General features: G+C 37.5%; 1 protein-coding gene across 12 annotated transcripts in view; it reads left to right on the forward strand.

Annotated features, from left to right (window-relative positions):
- HNRNPC (heterogeneous nuclear ribonucleoprotein C) overlaps positions 1–25,218 on the forward strand; it is a 55,634-nt gene that overhangs the window by 9,120 nt on the left and 21,296 nt on the right. For 8 of the 12 annotated variants that reach the window (XM_034994313.1, XM_034994306.1, XM_034994308.1 and 5 more), the window contains 3 exons: positions 17,532–17,809; positions 23,304–23,418; positions 24,017–24,064. In XM_034994313.1, the coding sequence (XP_034850204.1) occupies positions 17,569–17,809; positions 23,304–23,418; positions 24,017–24,064 (404 nt within the window). In that variant the 5' untranslated portion in view covers positions 17,532–17,568. The remainder of the gene's footprint in view (positions 1–17,531; positions 17,810–23,303; positions 23,419–24,016; positions 24,065–25,218) is intronic. The other 4 variants (XM_034994317.1, XM_034994315.1, XM_034994316.1 and 1 more) reach the window with 1 other exon arrangement.

A 25,218-nucleotide genomic window follows, 5' to 3' on the forward strand; every position in this document is an offset into this window, starting at 1 on the left:
ATGAGAGCACATGAGAGGGGCAAGGGTCAGAGGGAGAAGCAGACTCCCCGCTGAGCAGGGAGCCCGATGCGGGACTCGATCCCCGATCCCGGGACTAAAGGATCATGACCTGAGCCAAAGGCAGTCGCCTAACCGACTGAGCCACCCAGGCGCCCTGTTCTTATCACTTTAAATGACACGATGAAGAGTTCAAGGTAATAACTTAGAGGTAGCTTTGTGGTATAATTTCATAAAATGTTTGGATGTGACCATATTCTAGAGAACTAAACACACTTTAAAAGTGAGTTTTAGTTGAAGAAATAAATAATTGCATTTGTGGTTTTAAAAAAATACACATCCCAGAGTGGTGTATTGCCAAATCCAGCAGTTGTCTTGTAGTCCTCATCACACTTGACCAGTTGGTGTGATTTAACCAGTTTGGCCACTTTCCTCCTCGAAATATTTTTTATATAGTTTTAGGTTTTTGTTCTGTATCTGGCTTTTCTTCAGCTCTGTTGGAGTACTCTGTGTTCATTCCTTCCACTTCTCTTTTTTACATTCCCTGGGTCATTTCATTCAATCAGATGATTTTCTATACCATCTATAAGCTAATGAGATTCCCACGCTTGCATCACCAGCCTGGACTTTCTCGAATGACATGCCAGTATGTCTAGTTACCTAGCTGACGACTCCTTGAATGTTAACTATTACCAATTTAAAAGTCCCAAACTGGGCTCCTGCTAGTCTCAAACCAGTGTTTCCCGTTTTGGTTAATGCCTGTTTTGGTTGCTGCTTGAAAATCAATAGCTTCCTATTTTCAACGTTAAAATTTAAAAATTCACTGTGATTTAATACCCTTCAATGATGTTGTGCTCCTCCTCCCTTAATAATACACTTAGTATATTCTGCTCTAGCCGCATTGCCTCCTTATTGAGTCTTGAATGCTAGATGGTCCTATCTCAACCTTTTCTTGGAATTTTCTTCCTTAAGACATTCCTAAGATTACTTGGTTGCTCATTTCATTTAGGTTCTTATCTCAAAGGTCATGGCCTCACCGATGGCTTCCTTCACTTAGCCCTTCAAGTTTCCCCCTCCCTATGGATACTGTAGCACATTGCACCATCGCACATATTATAGAAGTTTATTATCTATGTAAAGGTATAGGGAAATACCTTGAATGATACAGGTATAACAACATCGTTAGGGTTGGAAGGAAACTTGCTGTGTGCTTGAAGAGTAATATAACGAGCAACACGGTATTCTCATTTAAGTAAGACAAAACTTAGATCTGCTTCAATTTTTCTGTGGCTGGGTGTAAATGGCTACAGCCTATGTACTAGGGGTTTAGTAAATAGTTTTATAGTTGAAAAACAGCTTTAAAACAGGTCTGGCTGTGGTGGAATGGATCAAGTTTTCATTTGAGAGCATAGGCTATTGTGTTTCCTGTGATAGGGCTGCAGGCAATTTGGAAGAACTTCATTTTTTTTTAGTTACTCTCGTGAGTATGCATATAGGCTTTTCAAAACATACACATTCAAGTACAGAAAAATTTTTTACTTAATGTGAACATAATAACAAAATTAGTAGAAATCTGAAAATTTAAGTAGCTACATACATAGCATCTTTGTATAATATTTTACTTAAATAGAACTCTGTCTTGGGCCCTTAATGTTTTCCCATTTTTCCCTTGTGTACATAATTGAACAGTCTAACAAATAAAATTTTGTAAATACCCTTAAGTATTTTATTTCTGGATCTGTGTATGCATAAATTTGGTGCTATTTTCATTTTTGTGGAAAACTTCGCAGAGGAGTATAATCTCCCTGAACTTGTCCAGCTTTAACAGTCCTTGGGTAATCTTGTTTCATCTATACCTGCATCTACCCTCTCTGCTTCATGTTATTTTGAAGTAAATCCTTTATATATTTTATCTGTAGATATTTCAGTATCCTATTTCTGAACGGTAAGGACTTAAAAATGCAGTAATTGTCACACAAATATTTAAGACCCTAAAATACTGTGGGGACTGAGAAAGGCATTTCCCAGTTGTGTTTCATTTTTGTGGGAGTATTAACAAGGATGATTGATTTTTGCTTACATGTTGTTTTTTGTTTAGTCTTTTCTGGACTTTGAGAAGTTCTTTTCTTAGAGATAAGTTTTGTTTTTTTAAGTTGAGAGAATCTTGGCATGTTTGTTCTCATTGGTGATAAAATTGAGGTCAGGGTAACAAAAGATGGGATTCCTCTCTATATTTTACTGTTAATTTGCAGATTTAGGTATAATACTATGTTCTAGCTGTTTAGGTCTGAGTAATGGAGAATGTTGTAAATTTAAGTTGGATTTCCTTATTAAAAATAATTTCTTTATACAAAATAATTTTCCTCTACTGGTCAGAGATCTTTTATTTACAATTCAGAAATCTAAAAATTTATGGGAAATTTTTTCAATAGTTTGACACTTAGTTTGGTGACAGCCTGACCTCAATTGACAGGAAATCATTTATGGTCTGTTAAATTAAGTGACTATGATTATGCATATGATTGCAGAAATACTAATATATTTGATTTGACAGCTGTGTGCTTCTCCAGATCCCACTGGGGTGTAACACAACAAAAAAGCACAGTATTGGTAAATTCTGTGGGAAACGCTGATTTTCCAAACATGTCCCCATGATAGACTTTTTTAAAGATAAAAGTATATTTTGTTGGAATTCAATGAAAGATAAATAAAAATTGAATCTACTGTCAGTATTGTTGACCCTTGCTATTCAGAATATGGTCTGTGCTCCAGCAGCAGCATCATCACCGTCATCATCATCATCATCATCATCATCTGGAAGCTTCATAGAAATACACAATTTCATGCTCTGTCCTAGAACTGTGATGGGTAAAAAGAAACTGGTATAGACCACTTGGCACTCTTTTTGTTGCTTGCTCGTGATTTAGAAATTTTGATGGGCTTTCTGGCAAGGGTTTTTGGTGTTGGGGGGGAAAGTTGAGGATCATGGTATGGCTCCATTTTATGTAAATTTGAAATAATGCAATGTAAAAACGGTTTTATGTGTAAGATTTGAACTAATGACTCTCACCAAATTGCAAATAGGATTAAGAATCAAGTAATTTCGGGCACCTGGGTGGCTCAGATGGTTAAGCGTCTGCCTTCGGCTCAGGTCATGATCTCAGGGTCCTGGGAGTCCCGCATCGGGCTCCCTGCTCCTTGGGAGCCTGCTTCTCCCTCTGCCCCTCTCTCTCTCTCTCTCTCTCTCTCTCTCATGAATAAATAAATAAAATTTAAAAAAAAAGTAATTTCAAATAGGCAGACTGGGTAAATGGTGATACCACTTAAGCTAGTAATCGAAATGAATGCCATCCTGAAATAGATGTATTTTGAATTATCAGAGCTTTTAGGCAAATCATATATCTGGTATAATGTGACCACTCTATAATTCTTGGTGGTATATGATAGCTGAAGAGAGTAATATTTTAAAAACATAATTTTGCAGGTCAGTGTAGATCTGATTATAATACTGTGAACATAATTTTCCGTTTCCCCAACATTTTTTCCCCCCAGCATTTTAAAGAAAATATTCAAACATACAAATAACAATGTAATTTTCTATATACCTTCCACCTAGATTGCCATGGTTCCATTTTCTTCCAGTGTCATTTGCTAAACCATTTAAAGGAAATTCCTGATTTAAGACAGACCCCTAAAATTTAAAGCATGAATCTCAAGTATAAAGATAGTGTTCTAACCAGGGGTTTATACAAATTAAACCGTATATTCTCATTCAAAAAATTTTAGTGTTATACTAGAAATAAGGCCTTCCTGTATTTTTTCACTTACTTTTATATATTGCATATGTTCTTGATGTTTTAGTTCCCAGTCGAAATTTATTGACTTTACTGAAGTCATTTTGAAATGTTGATCTTAATTCTTTCCCTGTTAATAGCATTCTTTTACATTTTTTTAAAATATTTTTTTTGAGAGCGAGAACACAAGTGGGGGGAGGGGCAGAGGGAGAGAGAAAAGCAGACTCCTCACGGAGCAGGGAGCTTGAGGTGGGGCGCCATCCTGGGACTCCCAAGATCATGACCTGAGCCTAAGGCAGCTGCTTAACCAACTGAGCCACCCAGGTGCCCCTTAAATATTTCTTAATGCTTGATACTTGTAGATTTGGGAACCTCTTTTTTTCGAATGGCTTAAAATGTTCCCAGAGTAAATAGATGTTTGTCAAGGGGAGTTTTGCTATATAGAAGCTGCTCTGGTTAAGAATATGATAGGCTGGGGCGCCTGGGTGGCTCAGTCATTGGGCATCTGCCTTTGGCTCGGGTCATGGTCCTGGGATCCAGCCCTACGTCAGGCTCCCTGCTCTGTGGGAACCCTGCTCCCTCTGCCACCCCCCCCCCGCTTGTGTTCCCTCTCTCGCTGTGTCTCTGTCAAATAAAATCTTTAAAAGAATTATATAGGCTTCTGAAATGCTGGGGTTTTCTTTTCTTTTCTTTTTTTTTTTTTAAGATTTTTTGAGCGAGCACAAGCAGAGGGAGCTGCAGAGGGAGAGGAAGCCCGATGCAATGCAGAGCTCAATGGAGAGCTGATCCCAGGACTCTGAGGTCATGACCTGAGCTAAAGGGGGGCACTTAACCATCTGAGCCACCCAGGCGTGCACCCCCCCATTTTGTTTTTAATTTTTTAATTTTTTTTTTTAATTTTTAGGTAATCTCTGCACACAGTGTGGGGCTCGAACCCACAACCCCAAGATCAAGGGTCACATGCTCTATCAACCCAGGCAGCCAGGGCCCCCTCTCCCCTCTTTTAAGTCTCATGTAATACTCTGAAGCAGACGAATACCGTTTAGTAATGGCACAGTTGATTATGAAGGTTGAGACTAGAGAGAAGTGTCTATATTTGGTGGGACTACCAATGAGAGACCCCCAGTTTATGAAACAATATCCAGTGAAAACTTTGGTATAGAGATGACCATATTCTTGATTTTATATAGTTTTTTTTAAGATTTTATTTATTTATTTGACAGACCGCGAGAGAGGGAACACAAGCAGGGGGAGTGGCAGAAGGAGAAGCAGGCTTCCCGCGGAGCAGGGAGCCCGATGCAGGGCTTGATCCCAGGACCCTGGGATCATGACCTGAGCCGAAGGCAGACGCTTAATGACCAAGCCACCCAGGCGCCCCGATTTTATATAGTTTTGAATTGCTCTTGTGGAAGGGAAGCACTCAACCTTTACAACCTCTGTTTAGAGGGTTATAGAAATCCTCACTGATTCTAGGCCAAGCTGTGTATCACAATCATTAAATCTCAAGGTAGCGTTAAGCTATCTTTGCAAAATGAAAAAATTATGAAAGCGGTGTGGTTGTTGAGGAAAAAGTACTTTACTACTACATCCTGAGATGTCTTACTTAATGATTTAGATAACTTGTACAGTTGACTCTTAACACGGGTTTGAATTGTATGAGTCCACTTTTGTGGGATTTTAAAAATATATAGTACTGTATGTATATTTTCCTTAAGATTTTAATCATTTTTGTCTTAATTGCAAAATGCAGTATATAATACATACACAAAATATGTGTTAACTTACTGGTAAGGCTTCCGGTCAACAGTTTCTGGGGAGTCAAGTTACATGGGGGTTTATTTTTGACTGCACACTGGGGAGGTTGGTGCCCCTAGCTCCCTGTGTTGTTCAGGGGTCAGCTGTATGCTCCTTAGCATCTTGAACATCTCTCAGTGTCAATACATTGTCATTTTTATTTATTTTTTTAAAGATTTTCTTTATTTGAGAGAGAGACAGCGAGAGAGAGAACACAAGCAAGGGGAGTGGGAGAGGGAGAAGCAGACTCCCCATGGAGCAGGGAACCCGATGCGGGTCTCGATCCCAGGACCCTGAGATCAAGACCTGAGCCGAAGGCAGACGCTTAACGACTGAGCCACCCAGGCGCCCCAGTACGGTGTCATTTTTAAATAATTGTTGCTGCTTGTATTCAGTTGGATTGATGCACTGAAGTTCATTTAGCCAGTCCCATATTATCATACACTTACTTTCTAAATGTCGACATCCTTGTTTCCTTAAAATGAGTTCTCAAAAATGAGATTATAATAGAGTCAAAGAATATTCACAGCGTTAAGGCTTTTGATAAAAGTCCAATTGTCCTATAAAAGTAAGGTACCAATTCATAGAAATAATACATTAAAATGACTTCTAAAATGTTTTTCCTTGTTTGGGAAGTGAAGTATGATAATTGATTTAATTCCTGTTATAGTGATGTTGAATTTTTTTAAAAATCTCCATGGACCTTTAGTATTATTTGCTAATAACCTGTTTGCATCCTTGCCCCATTTTTTTGTTGGTATTTGCCAATAATAGTAAATGATGTAGTAATAGCAGCAGCTGCAGCAGCAATACTTGCTATATGCCAGGGACCATGTACTTGATTTATGCCTCATATCTCACCTGGGAGACTAATACTGTCAATGATATTCATTTTACAGTTGAATCTGGTTTTTGAAGGAATTGGCTTCCCAAAGGATAGTGTACACTTTTCATAGGGGTTGAGTTCAGAATTGAAACAAGTCTGTCTCATCCTAAAGTCTCGGACCTCTTAATCATTAGGTTGTATTAATATTTTCATGCATTTTTGTATACATTACTAAGAACTTGAATTGTGAACAAATGTGTATTGCAGACAGCGGGGTTTCTTTTAGTTTTTTTGTATTTTAGTGTGGGGATGTGTTGAATTTTTATGTTCAGAAAGTTCTCTTTAGTCACTATTTTAAGTGAAGTTGGTCATGGTGGATATGGCTTGAATTTGTGGGGATAGGTATTTTTTTTATCTTCCTTTGTGGTTTAAAATTGTTTTTTTAAATAGGCTTTACCTAAATTTTGTTCTGCAATTTTTTGAGTTATTAACCCATGTCCTGCTCAAAACTAAACCCGGGTAGGACTTTTCAGTATACAGAAAATATGCGAAAAGACAGTTGGGACTGACTTTGTTGGTTGTCATTGTTTTAAAACGAGTATATAACAGGGGAAAAAAATTTTGTCATTGAAGGAAAATTGTGTTAATATTAAACTTTTTAAAATGATAAGGGTAAGACTCCTCAGTATGGTGAACAAATCAGTGAAGAATATATAATTGTAAGAGATTGTTAATACTTAACAAAATCAAAATCTGAAACTTCTTCATGCTGGAACTAGGGGCAGTGAACTATATGTAGGAGGATGAAATGGTATTTGAAATGTAAAGCTCAGGCGCCAGGGTGGCTCAGATGGTTAAGCGTCTGCCTTGGGCTCAGGTCATGATCCCAGGGTCCTGGGATCGAATCCCGCATCGGGCTTCCCACTCCTTGGGAGCCTGCTTCTCCCTCTGTTTCTCTCTGTCTGTCATGAATAAATAAATAAAATCTTTAAAAAAAAAAAAAAAGAAAAATGTAAAGCTCTATACTAGATGTAAAGAAACCCAACAAAGTAGTTGTCCCAATACAGGAAGTTAGCATTATATTAATAAATGTGGAAGAATTAGGGGTTTACTTAGTGAATTCTGCATGTGTTGACAATGCAAAAGTTACCAGAAACAGTAGCATCGGAGAGCATCCAGAGTGTGTTCCATTCATTCTTTTTTCTTTATGATTTTATTCATTTATTTGATAGAGACAGCGAGAGAGGGAACACAAGCAGTGGGAGAGGGAGAAGCAGGCTTCCTGCTGAACAGAGAGCCTGATGTGGGGCTTGATCCCAGGATCCTGGGATCATGACCTGAGCTGAAGGCAGATGCTTAACGACTGAGCCACCCAGGCGCCCAATGTGTTCCATTCTTGAAAGAGCAACCAAATTTGGATTGTTACTGTGTTCAAAGGGACATTGACAGATTAAATTGTTACAAGGCACCATTTTTTATTTTCGTAGAAGATGGGGATGAGGATAGGGAATGGTTTGAATAAGATGATTTACGTTAAAGAAAAAAAATTTAATACTAATGAATGGACACTAAAGGAGGGGTGGAACTAAAGGAAGAAATTAGTTAAAAGCCAATTAAGTTTTAGAATTGAATATCATATTGTGAATTCCTTGACTTTGGTGGCAGTTCTCAGGAGGCTAGATTATTAGTGAGCAAGGATGTTGTAAGGGGATTCTAACATCCTCTGAAGATCTGTGGGGCAGTTGAACTACATGATTTAGTTTTTCCCTCTTTGAGATTCTGGGAATATTGAAGACCTTCATTTTAAAATTTGTCATAATATGTTTATACTTTGACAGGAACAACCTTTTATAATAAAAATGCTTATTAAGGAAGACTTGAAGGAAATACGTATATAAAACAAAATATATATATATATTTTTAAAGATTTTATTCATTTGAGAGAGAGAATGGGAGAGAGAGCACGAGAGGGGGGAGGGTCAGAGGGAGAAGCAGACTCCCTGCTGAGCAGGGAGCCCGATGCAGGACTTGATCCCGGGCCTCCAGGATCATGACCTGAGCCGAAGGCAGTCACTCAACCAACTGAGCCACCCAGGTGCCCCAAAATACATTTTTTTAATCACTTAATATTTTGGTGTTTGGGTTCATCTCTTTCTTACAGCTATAGGTGTACCTATATACCTGTATTTTCTGATACATTTTTAGCGAAATGGAATCATTACCATATGTGGTTTCAGAGTCTTTGTATTGTAAACATTTTTCACGTAGATTTCTATAGTATGTTTTTGTTAAGTGGTTATGTAATGTTTTTTGTTAACAGGGATTTTTAGAACTTAATAGATGTTCAGAGTTTTCTCTTTCAATTCCAAACATAGGATGACCTGAAATTCAACATTGCCAATTGCTTAATTAATGCAAGTATGTAGGCCTGCCCATTGCTTGGCACTTTTTAAGAATTTTCAGAGGAACCTACAGAAATGTGCTGGTTTACTTAGTACAGTCGTGGGAGTGCCATGTCTTTTAACCCCATTGGATGATCATTTTTATATTAGAAAATACGACAAAAAATACAATTTGATATTTTGTGGGAAGTGCTAAAGCGTGTGACCTGGTATGTATCATTTTTCCGTTTGCTATAATAGGAGCTTTAATAAACTTTGGAACAGGTAATATTACATACGTAAAATACACCATCCGTTTTCCAGCCTTCTTGTTCTGGTAGCTACTGTGGATTGCTATGTTTGCTCTGTGTGTGGTGTTTTATTTTGGTTTTTTTCCTTCCCGAATGATGTTAAAGTTTTAGGCATGATACTTAGGCACTTGAACATGCCTGCATCTCCTCGAAGAATAAAGATAAGCTATATCACCAAAATAATTATCAAGCCAATGAAAATTAACACTGATTCAATTTAATATTCTCTTGTATACAGTCCATAATAAAATACCCTGTCACCAAAAAGTTGTTCGCAATCCAGTGTCCAGTCAAGGTTCACACATTGCTTTCTTAATCTAGAAAAGGCCTCTACGTTGTATGTATGTATGTATGTTTGAGGAGTCCCAACCAGTTAATATTGTTGTATAATGTCTCTACAAACTTGAAATTGTCTGTTTCCCTATGTGCAGGTTCAAATATTTTACCAAGAATATTGCATAGGCAATGTGTGTTTTAATTTTGTCACACCAAGAGGCATGTAATGTCAGATCAGTTGGTTTAAGTGGTGGCATTTATGTTTCCATTGTAAAGGTACATTTTTTCCCTTTTATAATCAGTATTCTTTTGGGTAATATTTTGAGATCCTGTAAATCCTTTTCTTCCCAACAAGCTTTTCCCCAATGATAATTAGCATGTATCGACAGTTGTCTGAATTAATTCTTAACAGTATTAAAATTTTTCATGTTTATGATTTGTTTTGCATTTCCTTCCCCTTGTTCATATTTGTTGGGACTGTTGGATGTTTTCTGTTATTTAGGTTTTGACAACTGCGTATGTAGTTTTTTACAATTACATTTTGATCCGTCTATTAATTTATTTTTGTATACTGAGTTATGTTTTTCGAGGTTTTTTTTGGTTTTTAATAGCTATGTGCTACCATGGAATTATCTGTTTCTCTCTGTAATTTGTAGTATCTTGAGTATTCTCTTAGTTTTAATTCTTAGGAAAAGCAGTTAGAATAGCTTATCAAAAAATTGACCAGCACCTGGCTCAGTTGGCTAAGCGTCTCACTCTTGATCTCACCTCAGGTCTTGATCTCAGGGTCATGAATTCAAACCCTGTGTTGGGCTCCACCCTGGGTGTGGAACCTACTTAGAAAATAAAAATGGCGGGCGCCTGGGTGGCTCAGTTGGTTAAGCGACTGCCTTCGGCTCAGGTCATGATCCTGGAGTCCCGGGATCGAGTCCTGCATCGGGCTCCCTGCTCGGCAGGGAGTCTGCTTCTCCCTCTGACCTTCCTCCCTCTCATGCTCTCTGTCTCTCATTCTCTCTCTCTCAAATAAATAAATAAAAATCTTTAAAAAAAAAAAAAAGAAAAGAAAAATGGCCGACTTAGCTTTTTATGTCCTGAAAATGTCCTAAAGGTACCACGATATTCTATTTTTTCATGCTAGTAGTCTTGACCTTGATATCATATCTGTGTTTTGATGTATAATAAGTTTTGGGGATGGAGCAGATTAAAGTATACTCTTCTTTTTGCAGACACATGGACAGTTCATTTTAGCCAGAGGGAAATAATTGATGAATGCAATAAAGATACATAGGTAGAAAACAAAGGAGGGCCAGATAGAGTAATGTGAAAGAGTACCTAAATGGGCAAAATAGGAACTTCAGTTTGTTTGAGTGCAGATGATGATGCCCTAAGTAGAAGGGGAAATTTATAGTATCCAAAAGGTACTGAGAAACTTTTGACCTGTTGTGAAAGAAAGGCAGTGCGAAATAGAAAACCTTGGACTCCAGATTTAGTCATTTTTTTATAAAATTGCCAACTCGTTGCTGCCATCTAGTGATACTTTGCTTTTTGTATTCTTCACAGAAAGATGGGAAATAACAGCCATAATGGTAGTTGCATCTGATTCAAATTGAATGTATAGGCTAGTTAAGGGGTAGTAATGAAAATTCTAAGGTAGGGTTCTGAATTTTCTTGTCTGAGGCAAGTTATTTCCCTTGTTCTCTAGTATGATTTGACATTTCATAAGCCATAGAGATACTGTATTTGATTTTTTTTTTTTCCTGGACTAACATAATGTGGTATGAGTAAGTATAACTGTGAGTAGCCTAGGTGAATAGGGTGAACAGGTAGAGGATTGGCTGAAATCTTCATTAGAAACATCTTGTGGTTTGTTACCTATTTTCTCTGATGGGCTTTTTTGTTGTAGTAAATGTGCCTACATATGATACTGAACACAGTCTGAATAAGTGGCACTGTTTATGTCAAGTATTTGTCTTTCCAGTCAGTTTCCACTACAGGTGGAGTTTACTGCCCTGCAAATAAAGGAAAGGAAGCTAAAGGCTTGATTTCAGTTATAAATTGAATTTGGCCCTGCACCTAACAAAATCCAACACCTCTCATAATAATCAGATCATGCAGTCTGCCTCTCCCACCTTACTGCATCTCTTCCCAGCAGAATTTACTTGAGATTTAATGCTAACTTAAACGGGGTAGTTGTTACATTTACCAAACTTTTACCTAGATTGCAAATCCAAGATAGGTTTGTCTCAAGAGGGCAAAGAATGAGAATAGCACGAGCTTCAGAACGAACAGTTAAAAACAAAATTTTGACAGGTTTGACATTCTAACCAGATGTAGATTTTATTTACTGGTTTTAGGATGTAATTGGAATGGCAGGAGTGGAAATGGAAACATTTCTTTTTTTTATTTGTCAGAAAATGAACAGCAGGGGAGTAGTAGGCAGAGGAAAAAGCAGGCTCCCCGCTGAGCAGGATGCTGGGATCATGACCGAGCCAAAGGCAGGCACTTAACAGACTAAGCCACCCAGGCGTCCTCAGTTACTTTTTTTTTTTTTTTTAAGATTTTATTTATTTTTTAGAGAGCGAGCAAGAGAGAAACAGCATGAGAGGGGAGAGGGTCAGAGGGAGAAGCAGGCTTCCCGCCAAGCCGGGAGCCTGATGTGGGACTCGATCCCAGGACCCTGGGATCATGACCTGAGCCGAAGGCAGATGCTTAATCATCTGAGCCACCCAGGTGCCCCCCTCAGTTACTTTTTAAAGTAACTTAAATTCAGGGGCACCTGAATATATCCACAAATCTTAAGCATTTCTTGTCCTTCACACTGCTACTAAAATCTCTTAGTTTTACTTACTATTTAAGATCAAGAGAGAGCAGAGCAGGGGAGAGAACAAAAGGGAGCAGAGGGAGAGGGAGAAGGAGAAGCAGACTCCCCGTGAGATAAGACATGCCTTAGTGATCCTTTGATGATAAAAATCATGGGATGAGGGGCACCTGGGTGGCACAATCAGTTAAGCATCCAGCTATTGAGCTCCGTTCAGGTCTTAATGTCAGGGTCATGAGTTCATGCCCCATGTATAAAAAAAAAAAACATGGTATGAAAACGTGTATATATAAATGTAAAATATATAGTATACAAACACCTGTATTCATATGCACCCATGGACTACAGTTTTGAGTGCTACTACCCAAATAACCATTAGGAAAATGTTCATTTTATTCCATTGTATTGTGTTCAAATTCTGCTTTGCTGGAAACCAGATTCACTTAATCATCAGTAGTGAATTAAACAGGATGCACACACACAAAAAAATAGGATGCACAGTATCAATGGAACATAATCATTTCAGAAATCTACCCTCTTTATTTTTTTTTTTTCTTTTTAGAGACAGAATGAGTTGGGAGGGGCAGTGAGAGAGGGAGACAGAATTTTAAGCAGACTGAACACCCAGCGTGGAGCCCAAATGTTGGATCCCACAACCCTGAGATCATGACATGAGCTGAAATTGAGTCGGAAGTTTAACCAACTGAGCCACCTAGGTGCCCCAGAAATCTACTCTCTTGATTTTTCTCTTTGAAACCAATTTTAGGAAAGAAACTTTTTTTATTCTGTGTACAAGTAGAATGAATTTGACTTAAAAAAATTTAGGGCATCTGGCTGGCTCAGTTGGAAGAAAAGGCAACTCTTGATCTCTGGGATGAGTTCAGGTCCCACAATGGGTGTAGAGATTACTTACATAAAGACATAAACTTTTTTAAAAAAATGATTTTTCTATTAACACCTGAAACTAATATATATTAACTAACTGGAATTAACATTAAAACTTTTAAAAAGGTTTTCTCTGAGAAAACTTAAAAGGATATGACTGGACTAATTTCGTCTGTGAGGAAATATTGAGTGTTCAGAACGTGCCAGAAACTTCTGGTTGTGGAATTTATAAACTGGTTTGAGGAACTGGACTTCTTGAGGAACTATAGGTGATAAGGATTAACCAAAAGCAGAGTCTTGCTCTTTCCTAAGTATGATTTTTATGTGAATAGTTTATGTATGTCTCCTGTTCCTGAACAACTGTAATACTGCTTTTTGACTTAAACATTTATTTAAAGATTTATTTATCTATTTTAGAGACCCCTTGATGATGCATGCACAGGGTGTGGGGGTGGGCACAGGGAGACGGGAAGGTAATTCCAAGTATACTCCCCACCAAGCGCTGACTCCAACAAGGGACTCAGTCCCACAACCCCGAGATCATGACCCAAGCTGAAACCAAGAGTCAGACACTCAACCATCTGAGCCACCCAGGCACCCTTTGACTAAACATTTAATCATAATTCCCACATTATTTAAAGTGATTTGCAGTTATTTATTTTTTTATATAGTAATCTCTTATAACCCTGAGATAAGAGTCGCATGTTCTCCTGATTGAGGAAGCCAGGTGCCCCTAAAGTGATTTGCAGATTATTCTAAAGACTGTAGTTGTTGGTAATTAGAATACCAGGTTGTTAAAAATTAAAAATGCATGTAGAATGTAATACGCTACAGAGGTAAGGTAAAAAGCAAAAGTTAACCCGTTTTCTTCTGAAACTTGCTTTATTCTTATTTTTTTACTTGTAAATTTTTTTAAAGATACTTATTTGAGAGAGAGTGAGCTCGAGCAGGGGGAGAGGCAGAGGGAGAGAGAAAGGAAAAAAAGCAGATTCTCCGCTGAGCATAAAGCAAAAACCCTGTAACTACTAAAGCCTGTAAAAACAATTTTGTCAGCAAGGTTTACAATTTAGAATGACCCTGTGACAGTTTGGAAGTAAATAAAATAATAACATATTTAAAGAAAGAAAATGCAATGCTAAATTTTATACCCAGCAAAACCAACTTAGAACCGACTCTAGAAATAAGAGGGCACAGGCAAACTGTTACCAACATGCAAGAGAAACTTGTTCTAAGTAATAGATTAGAGATAAACCTAAGAAACTATAATACTTAAGGTGTAGAATTTAAGCATTAATAACCACAAAAAGACAATGTCATTTATATATAGTCTTCCAAAAGATTCACACATGGATCTGATCAAGGCTTTGGTCCCAGGTTCCAATTTCAGGGAAAAAAACAAGAATATGTGGAATTGTACTAAGAGTATGAAATTGTGGAAAATCCAGATTGGGAAACTTCAGGTCGTGTACCCTGTATTCTTCAAAGAATAAATTTGAATTTAAAGGGATGGAAGGGAAACTTACCTAAAAGGGGTGCTTGGGTGGCTCAGTCAGTTAAGTGTCTGCCTTCGGTTCAGGTCATGATCTCAGGGTCCTGGGATCGAGTTCCTCATCTCTCTCCCTGCTCAGCCCTTCCCCTGCTCGTGCGCCTGCTCCTTCACACAGGTAAAATTAAAGTGATTACTATAAAGTTAGAATAATAGTTACTTTGGGGGTTGGAAAGGTTTTAAGAATGGAATGCTGCACGTGCGGCTCTGAGTTTTGAGATTTTAGAGACTAAGCTGCTCTGGCACCTTAAGACGTTTTTATGAGTACCATTGGGGTTCCTTGACACCCAAGTTTACTATCTAGTTGCTTTTATGTGGGGATTCAGGAACATTCAAAAACTGCTTTGCTGTTGCTTTTTCTTCTAGGAAACCCAGGGGTTCCCCCTGCCCGCAGTAGTTTCTTTGCATTTAGGATGCTGACCATTTTACACCCCCCCCAGCAGATATTTCATGGGTAAGGTGCCTTAATGATCAGAGGTAGGGTGAAATGTGACCTAAGCTCATTTGGTTATTTGTAAAATTTGGGGGAATATGTTCCTTCAGTAAAATTTTAAACAGTGGTATCACTAGTGTGTAAACTCTGAGGAATCCTGTCTCTTCCTATTTTTCCTCTGAAGTGGCCTTGGTGTACCTAGTACTCAACAGATACTCAATAAATGTTCAGGGAAAAATTTATAAATTTGTAGTAATTTATTCTTTAGAAGATGTGTTCCTTGGAGCAACATTAATGGACCTTTGTGGGTTCACTTGTTTTTACTGTTGCTCAGATCTTGATTAAATTCTTAGAGTAAGTATGGGCATTGAAAGCTATTCCACTGACTTTAGCCAAGCTTTTGAGGTTGAGGTCATTATTATTTTTCTGTTAACAATTCATGATTCTTGTAGCAAATTTAGTAACCACATAGAATTGGAGAAAATAGATTATATACTTAAATTCAGAGATGGCAACCATTGTTAGCACCTTTTTACTTGTGTATCTGGATGTTTCTTTACCAGCCTTTCCAAATGGAGTTCCATGGGTATTAATCCTTAATATCCTAAGGCATTCTTTATATGTAATGAGTTGTCTACTTCTAGATTGGTACTAGCTATGTACCATCTTTGTAAAAAGTGAGAGAATAGTCCGATTTCCGTTCTGTGGTTCCAAGGAGTATATTTGAAGAGGACGTTATTGTTTGGTGTTTTACACTCTTGTTCAGTTTCCTGATGTCATGTAGAACCATCCTCTTTCCCCTCACAGGTAATTGCTAATTCAAATTAGGAAGATTTTTCCTATACTTATTATTATTTACTGTAATATGTAGAATATTTATTTTTGGTGAAAATATTTGTAGAAAATTGGCTTAAGTTCTCCCCACTTAAAATAATAGCATACCTTAACCAGCAAGTAATATTTGAAACCAGTTAGGCCTTTCACTACATTTTTTTTTTTGACATTCTAAAGATGCTTTCTGGGACTCAGAGTTGAAAGGGTGTTGGTGACTCTGTGCTACTGTTCGGTAAATTTTTATTGCGTAGTCTAAAAAAATTAACTATTGTTTATAAAGCTATAATTCAGAAACCAAAATCAAGTAAAGACAATTTCTTGAATTTTAGAAAGGCTAGGAGGGAAAAGCAATTGTTAACAGCTTTAAAAAATCTGGGTACTAGTTGTGAAATGAGTAGGTGTTTTAAGGATCAGAATATTAGTCTGTATAAATGATGTTATGCTACCTCTTTTGTCACATATATATGTATATAGAAGGTATTTTTACATAATCCATGAACTAGTTTGTCATTCTCCTGGGGATTGGAAAGATAATATACTAGACACTGGTATCTCATTTGAGTGTCAAAGGGATGGATGGGAAATAAATCTTAAGAATGCGGGCCCATCTTAAACTCTGTTTAGTTTTGGTAGTTGGAGTGGGAAGGAGCAGCAGATACAAAAGCTAAAAGAATGTCAAAATGTTTCCACTTGAAAAAGACCTAAAAGATGATAGTATCATGAATCTCCATGTAATTATGACTGAACCTTCATATACATAAAAAATTTTTGTTTTGAAACAATCTGAGGAAAGTTGTACTCTTCTTAGTTCTCCTGGTCCTCTTTTGATTCATGCAGTGTTTTATCTGCTAGTTTTATCATCATCACCATCTAGTATTAACAAATATCCTAGCTGTATTTTGTAGATTATCACATAAAAAGTAGGTCAAGAGTCATTGCATTCTATAAAATGATGGTATTGTTACTTAAGGTATCTCTGGCATATTATAAATCAATTAATGTACCAGAAATATTTCCAGAGTGAATGATTTGGGTCTATATATTGCCTTAGTATAATAAAGTTAATTATACTTGAAGGGGGAGAGTGTCTGTTGAACAAATTTAGCTAAAGAATGGTTTGTGGGCAGAATTTGGAGTTTTGTAGATCTTTGGAATAGGTGAGCCTCATTTTAATAATAGCAATGTACAAGAAGGTGGAATTCTTGATATATGGCAGAGAATGGTTAGGTTAGTATGACAGGGAAGGTTAAAAATACAATGAAAAGTTGGTGGTAGAGAGCTTAAGGGATTCTAAATTGCTTGAGGACTTTAAAACAAAGAGGGCTCATTTGAAATGAATAATATCCTTAATTGTGTTGCTAGTCTTCCCCACCCACTGTCCCGTGAAATGGTAGTCTAGTGATGCTGGAATAGACTAGGGAAGATGGAGCCTGAATGTGTATAAGGATGCATATATTCAGGAGCTTTCCTCTCTAAAATAGTAATGTACTTGCTGCCGTGAGAGCTCTTTATGTTCACTGATACTCTAGTTAGTCACAGTGGTTCTATTTAAAATAAAGAGTAGAAAGTTTTATCAAGGAGTATTTTGATTTTATCTTTTTTTTCCCCACCTGAATGCATTTTTTTTCCCTTCTAGTTTTTCAGCTTTGTGAGGAACCTTACCATCAAAGAAAATGGCCAGCAATGTTACCAACAAGACAGATCCTCGCTCCATGAACTCCCGTGTATTCATTGGGAATCTCAATACTCTTGTGGTCAAGAAATCTGATGTGGAGGCGATCTTCTCCAAATACGGCAAAATTGTTGGTTGCTCTGTCCATAAGGGCTTTGCCTTCGTTCAGTATGTTAATGAGAGAAATGCCCGGGCTGCTGTGGCAGGAGAGGATGGCAGAATGATTGCTGGCCAGGTTTTAGGTAAGATCTGGGTTGAATTTCTTCGTTGACTGTTTGAGATACAAGGTTTTCCTGTTCATGCTTCTGTTTTTCTCTCCATTAAGCTAAGTAAAAAAAATTTAGGTTATAGGTATAACTGGCTAAATAAGGATTTTATTCCTTTTTGTGTAGCAGAAACTGGATAACGAGTTGGTGGTCTTGAGTAAGGTCAGGAGGATAGGAATGATAATACTACGTCAGGTACAGTTACTGCCTAAATAGCTGTCCTCCCGCTCACAGTAGAATGGGCAAAGACTATAGCTTAGTCACTCATGGGCTGTGGAGTCAGATTACTTGACACAACTGTGTGTTGGGCAGTCCACCTAATTTGGTGAGTCTTCTCATCTGTTAAAACAGAGGTAGAGTACGTAATCTGTTTTCTGTTCTTACCTGAGGTAATAGTACTTTGGTGTTACCAAGAATTTGGATTAATTAGGATGATTCATGAGAATCTTCTAATACAAGTCTAACATGTTACGCTCAATAAAAGATACTGTTGCATATGTTTTAGCATTAGCAGTACAAGCTGGTTTTGTTTTAGGTGTTAGTTTCCCCAATAAGGGGTCTCCTGATCTACCATGTTCAAATGTTTGGAAGATGAGATCTGAGCTCTGCTCAGATGTTTATATTCTAATCTTTAGAAAATCTCATTACATGTTAAGACTTTAGAGCACATAAGTATGTTCTTGATGATTGTAGAATTTCATCTCCTTGAATAGTCTTCTAACCACGTATCAGTTGCTAAGATTTGCTGTCAGAATCATAGTTAATTTTATATAGCTTATATTTTCCTGGGTGTGAATATTAGGGAAGCTGAAAGGTTTGTAAGACAAAAGTCTATTTCTTTTTGCTTTTTATGAATAAGAGAGAATAAGCACACAGACCTCTTGAGTGCCAAAGAATGGCTAGTTCCATTGTTGATAAGGTATTGCTTAGCAGTTAAACAGAATTACTACTTTAGATTTATAAAGTTTATAGCAATTCATAATTGAGACTTTTTTTAATTGAGAGTTTTCTGATTATTCCTGTGGTGGCTTATTTAAATTTTCATTTTGTTTTCAGCATATTCAGGAGTTTGTATTTGGTTTTTTTAAATGCATAATGTTCAAGTTTAATTCCACCTTAAATGTTTTATTTTCTACCTGGCTTCCTCTCTTCAGGTTGCAGTGGATTTTTGTCCCCTTAAGTGTTTCCATGTTGGTGTTTCCCTATAGTACTACACAAAACTTCAGCATTTCATAATGTTTGTAGCATTTAATAAATACTTCTTACATAACATGATTTATTGTAAAGTTTCAACAGTTCTTTTTTTTTTTAAATAAGTGACAGCTCCATTCTTGTAGTAAACAGCATTACTCTTCATAGCAGGAGCAGCTCTTCTAAGATTTTTTGTTTTGTTTTTAATATTTTTTTATTTGACAGCACAAGCAGGGGGAGCACGGGAAGAGGGAGAAGCAGGCTTCCCACTGAGAAGGGAGCCAGATGTGGGTCTCCATTCCAGGACCCTGGAATCATGACCTGAGTTGAAGGCAGACACTTAACTTGAGTTCCCCAGGCTCCCTCTTTATTTTATTTTCGTGAGGGGGAGGGGGCAGAAGGAAAGGGGAAAAATCTGAAGCAGGCCCCCATGAGCACGGAGCACGATGCCCTACGGGGCTCCCATCTCATAACCCTGAGATCATAACCTGAGCCAAAACCAACAGTCGGATGCTTATCTGGCTGAGCCACCCAGGCGCCCCTCACTTTTTATACTATTTTGAATGTTTGATTATGGTCTCTCAGTGGCTCTTTCATGAAGAGCTCTTTCATGCTAGAATAAAAGTTTTGTGTAATTTGTAAACACTTCTTAAATACTATTTTTAAAAATCCTAACCATACTGGGGGCACCTGGGTGGCTCAGTCGTTGAGCGTCTGCCTTCGGCTCGGGTCGTGATCTCGGGGTCCTGGGGTTGAGCCCCGCATCGGGCTCCCTGCTCAGCGGGAGGCTTGCTTCCCCCTCTCCTACTCCCACTGCTTGTGTTCCCTCTATCGCTGTGTCTCTCTGTCAAATAAATTTAAAAAAAACTTAAAAAAAAAAAATCCTAACCATACTGGATTGGGAAGGAAAAATATTGGAAGTTAGAGAGCCTTGTAATCCTTGACATTGAAGATACATAGAATAGTTGTAATTGAGAATACATAAGAAATTTTCATACCCATTTGTCCTATAACCAAAGAACAGGAAAATACATGTATAAAATTTGGGCATCTGTAAAATGGCTGCAGTGAAAATGAACTAGGAGTTTTGCATCATAAAGACAGGGTTTTTTTGATACTTGTTTTTTTTAAACTGTCATGGAAATGTAACACAAAAGTAGAATTTAATGAATCGTGTATAAGTACATCTCACCTAGTTTTATTTTTTTTTTTGTAAGATTTTACACAGGGAACACAAGCAGGGGGGAGTGGGAGAGGGAGAAACAGGCTTCCCTCCTGCTGAGCAGGGAGCCCAATGCAGAGCTTCATCCCAGGACCCTGGAATCATGACCTGAGCCGAAGGCAGACGCTTAACAACCGAGCCACCCAGGCAACCCACATCTCACCTGGTTTAACAGATACCACTATTTAAATTGTTTTCATCTGTTCTTTCTATTGGTTTTCTTTTAAATTTTGTTAGAGTAATTTTAAGATGTCAGCATATATCCAACCAGATAAGAAATTTTAACAAAAGGCAAACCACACTGCTCTTACAGCATATTAAAAAAACCTCACAGTAATTCCTTAATACCATCAAATATTTAATCCATATTTAGATGGCTTTATTGTCTCAACCTTTTTTTTTTTTTAAGATTTTATTTATTTATTTATTTATTAGCGAGCGAGAGAGAAACAGCATGAGAGGGAGGAGGGTCAGACGGAGAAGCAGGCTCCCCGCTGAGCAGGGAGCCCGTTGCGGGACTCGATCCCAGGACCCCGGGATCATGACCTGAGCCGAAGGCAGTCGCTCAACCAACTGAGCCACCCAGGCGCCCCACCCCTTATGTCTTTTAAATCTGAGTTTCCCCATCCCTTCTTTCCCATTTAAAAAGTTTGTGACATTTAATTTGTTGAAGAAAGCCTCAGTGTCTTCCATACTGTGTACTGATTTGATCCTTTGTGGTGTCATTTAATTTGTTCTTCTCTACCTCTGTTTTGTGTAATACTGCTAGATCTAGAGCAGTGCTGTCCAGTAGAAATATAAACGTATACTTAAAATGCATCTGAATTGAGACTTGTGGCTAGCAGCTTACTATATTGGACTGTGCAGATCTAGAGGCTTGATTCAGTTACAGTGGATAATGTTAACGTATTTTATATTGTATCACACCTAACATGATTGCAACCTAACATGGTTGCCCATTTTTAGTGATGTTAAGGATATTTTGGGTTCAGGTTTTAGATCTTGATCCATCTGTGATAAAAAGTTTCCCATCAGTTTTTCACCTTAATGGTGATCATCCATTGATGATCATTGATTAGATATTTCATTAGGGGTTGCAGAAGAGTAGGTTTCTAGTTTCCTTCTGCATAACTTTTCTGAAATGAACAACTCACTAATATTTGCTTTTTCTGAAATACCATTTATGTTGGAAAGTTTTTAGCAGGGGGGTGGGGTAGGAGGGGCAGCAAAGCAAGGTTTATTGAGCAATAGCAAAGTGATAGTACAAAGCTCCCAAGGAGGGAAGGGACCCGAGGGGGTTGCCTAGCCTTTTTTTGTGTGTTGTTTTTTTTTTAAGTAAGTTCTGTAAGCTCTTTCCCATCATGGGCTTGAACTCAAAACCCCTAGATCAAGAGTCACATGCTGTACTGACTGAGCCAGACAGGTGCCCCCATAATATTAATTCCTCTAATAATTTAAATTGATGTGTTTTAGTACATTCCATATCCTTCTTTAGAGCTCAAAATACTTCATCTGTGGCCAGTGTAACCTGTGTCCTTGAGACCTTACTTTTATAATTTCATTGCATCCTTGCTTTCTGGCACCACAAGATACTCCAGGTGATCTGATGTATTTTTTGACCTAAATCTCGATTTGCCACTTACTGAAATAATGGGAATTATATAGAAGCCACTGTCTGTACACCAGAAGTATCTATAATTCAATTTTAATTGCTTCTGTCTAGTTTTCAGGCAGAATAGGAAGCACTTTTTTTTTTAAGAAAAAATTGTGTGTGATTAGTACCACAGTTTCAAAATAACTATGCCTTTTTGTTTGTTTTTTACTAAAATTAAGATTACTAAATGCATTTTTAGATTTGAGGTTCTAAGAGAGTGGGCCTGCTGGGAGTAGGGCTGGGGGACACTGCCTGGAGCCTACTTAAAAAAATAAAAATAAAAAAAGTCAACTGTAAAGGCAAGGTTGTTAACGTTGGATGCTAAAAATTGGAAATGAGTTTAGTGAACCAAGAACTCTGCAGATTCTTCATAAATGTAATGGTGTTCAGCAAATAGTGTACTAAAAATCTGTTTTTTAGTTGGTCATTTGATGAACTAAGTTTTGGAGAGCTGGCTTTTGACCAACGGATTCTTGTTAGAACAAGAAAGAGATATGAATTCTTTTGTTTGGTAGGCAGTGGGTGGCAGGGTTATATAGCTGGCCATGTTGGAATAGTTGTTTTTAATAACATTAGTTGTTTATGGAAACTAGGACTTTTCCTTTGTTCCCTTAAGTCTCCCTTGGTGTGTGTGTCTGTGCGTGTGTGTGCACACAGACAAGTGCACACACAAATGTGTATGTAAAGGTTCAGCAATTCACTGAATAGTATTTTTTTTAATGAAGTCTCCATTTTTTTTTTCTTTTTCAAAGATTTTATTTATTTGACAGAGAGAGAGACAGAGAGGGAACACAAGCAGGGGAAGCAAGAGAGGGAGAAGCAGGCTCCTGGCTGATCAAGGAGCCCGATGAGGCGTGGGACTCGATCCCAGCACCCCCAGGGTCATGACCTGAGCTGAAGGCAGACGCTCAACGACTGAGCCACCCAGGCGCCCCCTGAATAGTATTTATTAACTATTTTTATTCAACTTTTACAGCTGATCCTGTTTGTAAGGAGAATGAAAATTCGCCTTTGGGGATAATTTGAGGGTATCAATAATTCGTGAATTGCTATATATTTTATATCTCTGAGGTCATTCATTGATTCCTAATATATGCTCTTAATAGCAAGAGTTTCATTTAGCGGGAGCTGAGGGTAGAAGGTACCAAAGAGAAATGTCGTGTCTTATATATGAGTGTGTGTGTCTTATATATAATGAGTACTTTTTACGTTAACAGTACAGAGGACAAAGTATTGAAATACTAAGTACTAGCCTTACATAAGGAAGGATGAGATACAGTGTTCGGCCTTTGTTGATTTATATACTATGTACACCTTTAAATACTGTAGTTTAAAATTCTACCCTGTCCCTGCCCCAACAGAGTTGTCATTAAAAGTTTTTGTCTTCATTTTTGTTTTTTCAGATATTAATCTGGCCGCAGAGCCAAAAGTGAACCGAGGAAAAGCAGGTGTGAAACGATCTGCAGCGGAGATGTACGGGTCAGTACCAGAACACCCTTCTCCGTCCCCTCTACTCAGGTCCGGAACTTTATTATTTATAACTGCATTGTGTCCATCAGTGGGCATCTTCTCTATCTGTTTTCTGGATGTGGGGAGGGTTAACTGTAGTATGTTTTATCTGTGTAAAAATGCTTTATTAATTTTGTATTAGTATACCTCCTTTTCGCCCATTTCCCAGAGAATTACTAGAATTCCCTGAGATTTTTTACTTACTAAGGAGCAGTTTGCTATTTTTAACATACAATGAAATCTTTGAGAGTTGTTTAGTTTGTATAAGAAGCTGGGAACTATGAAAGGGAAGGGAGGGTAGCATAAGAATGTTTGGTTTACTGTTGTATTTTTCAGTGTTCTTATATTAGCTATTATGTTTTATGTTGAAATTGTAGCAGATTTACGCCTAAATTTGCAAATTAGCTGCTGCATGTCCAGTGGCTTCTAAGATGATTGGAATTTTAGTGATTTGTTGCTTAAATGATTGGGGATTATTCCATGCTAATCTCTTGATCTATTTGTTATGGTTGGTTTTGCATGGTTTTTTGTTTTTGTTTTTCCCATCTGCTATTGTGAATTTACATCAACAGCTCCAAATTAATCCTCTTCGGTATTTCTTTTTCAGCTCCTCTTTTGACTTGGACTATGACTTTCAACGAGATTATTATGACAGGTATGTTAAAGTTGTTTTGTCTATTCTGGTAAAAAGCCATTTAGTAAGAACCATTTATTTTTCTGTTTTGTAATGAACATTCTCTTTGTAGTAACGAACAACAAACATGTTGTCAAAGTCCCCCCCCGATAAACAAAATGAAAAATACCTTCCTGCAAATTGTCTGGGTTATACTAGGGTGACATTTCTGTTGATTTCAAAGAATCAGTTTATATAGTGTCAGGGCATATGGGAACATGTCCAGTATTATATTTGAGTTTGTGTGCCAGACTTGCCAAATGACAAAATAGGACTGAATTAGCATTTCCATGTTCTCTTCATTATTTCCCTATTGCATACTTGCCATTTGGCTTTGCATTGTAGGGCATTACAGCAAAACTACTTAAAAAAAGATCCGTAAGTCTCCCTTGAGCAAACCAACTAATAGAAAATAGGATACAGTAAGCATACATAAATGAATTAACAATATAAATTGCTTTAGGGTTATATAAAGTGTTGAAGACTTGTAGATTAGGGGTGGTGGTTGACAGCATTCTAAAAGCCAAGGTGGTAGGAACAATGGTTGATTTGTGTGTGTGTGTGCCTTCAGAAGAGCATTAGTATTTGTTGAAGAGACTTGAGAAATCGGAAGATGTGTGGATAGGGATACATTATGGACAATTATGAATTAGAGATTTAGATGTGATGATATAGGAGTTATTGTGGAATGACATAATACACAAAAGATACTAGTAACATTGGCATTCTGTTAACATTAGTCCTCGTGAACATTAAGAAAATACTAAGTTTATTTGGTTTCCTGCTTTTTTAATTACGCATTATATGGAGGTATATGGAGCATACCTCCTATATTGGACTTGATCTAGTATGAATTTTCCTTTGCTTTTTCATCTTAGGTTTTCGGTATTCCAATCATAAGTATGATGTTAATATATATAAGAATTTCAATTAGATCAATTTTTGCTTTGGAAATAAAAATAATGTCTTGATTTGGGAATGTTTCCCTAAACTAGAACTTTTGGAACTGAGTTGATTAGTCATGCCAAGGGAGTCGGGTAATGGAATCAAGTCAGTCAGTAAACGCTATGAGTAAGGCCTGAACATGTATACTTTTTGTGTTTGAGAGAGATATGGACTGCAACAAGCTAGTAATT

Source organism: Mirounga leonina, unplaced genomic scaffold (genome assembly GCF_011800145.1).
Source record: "Mirounga leonina isolate KUSES-001 unplaced genomic scaffold, KU_Mleo_1.0 Mir_91, whole genome shotgun sequence".
Taxonomy (NCBI): Eukaryota; Metazoa; Chordata; class Mammalia; order Carnivora; family Phocidae; genus Mirounga; species Mirounga leonina.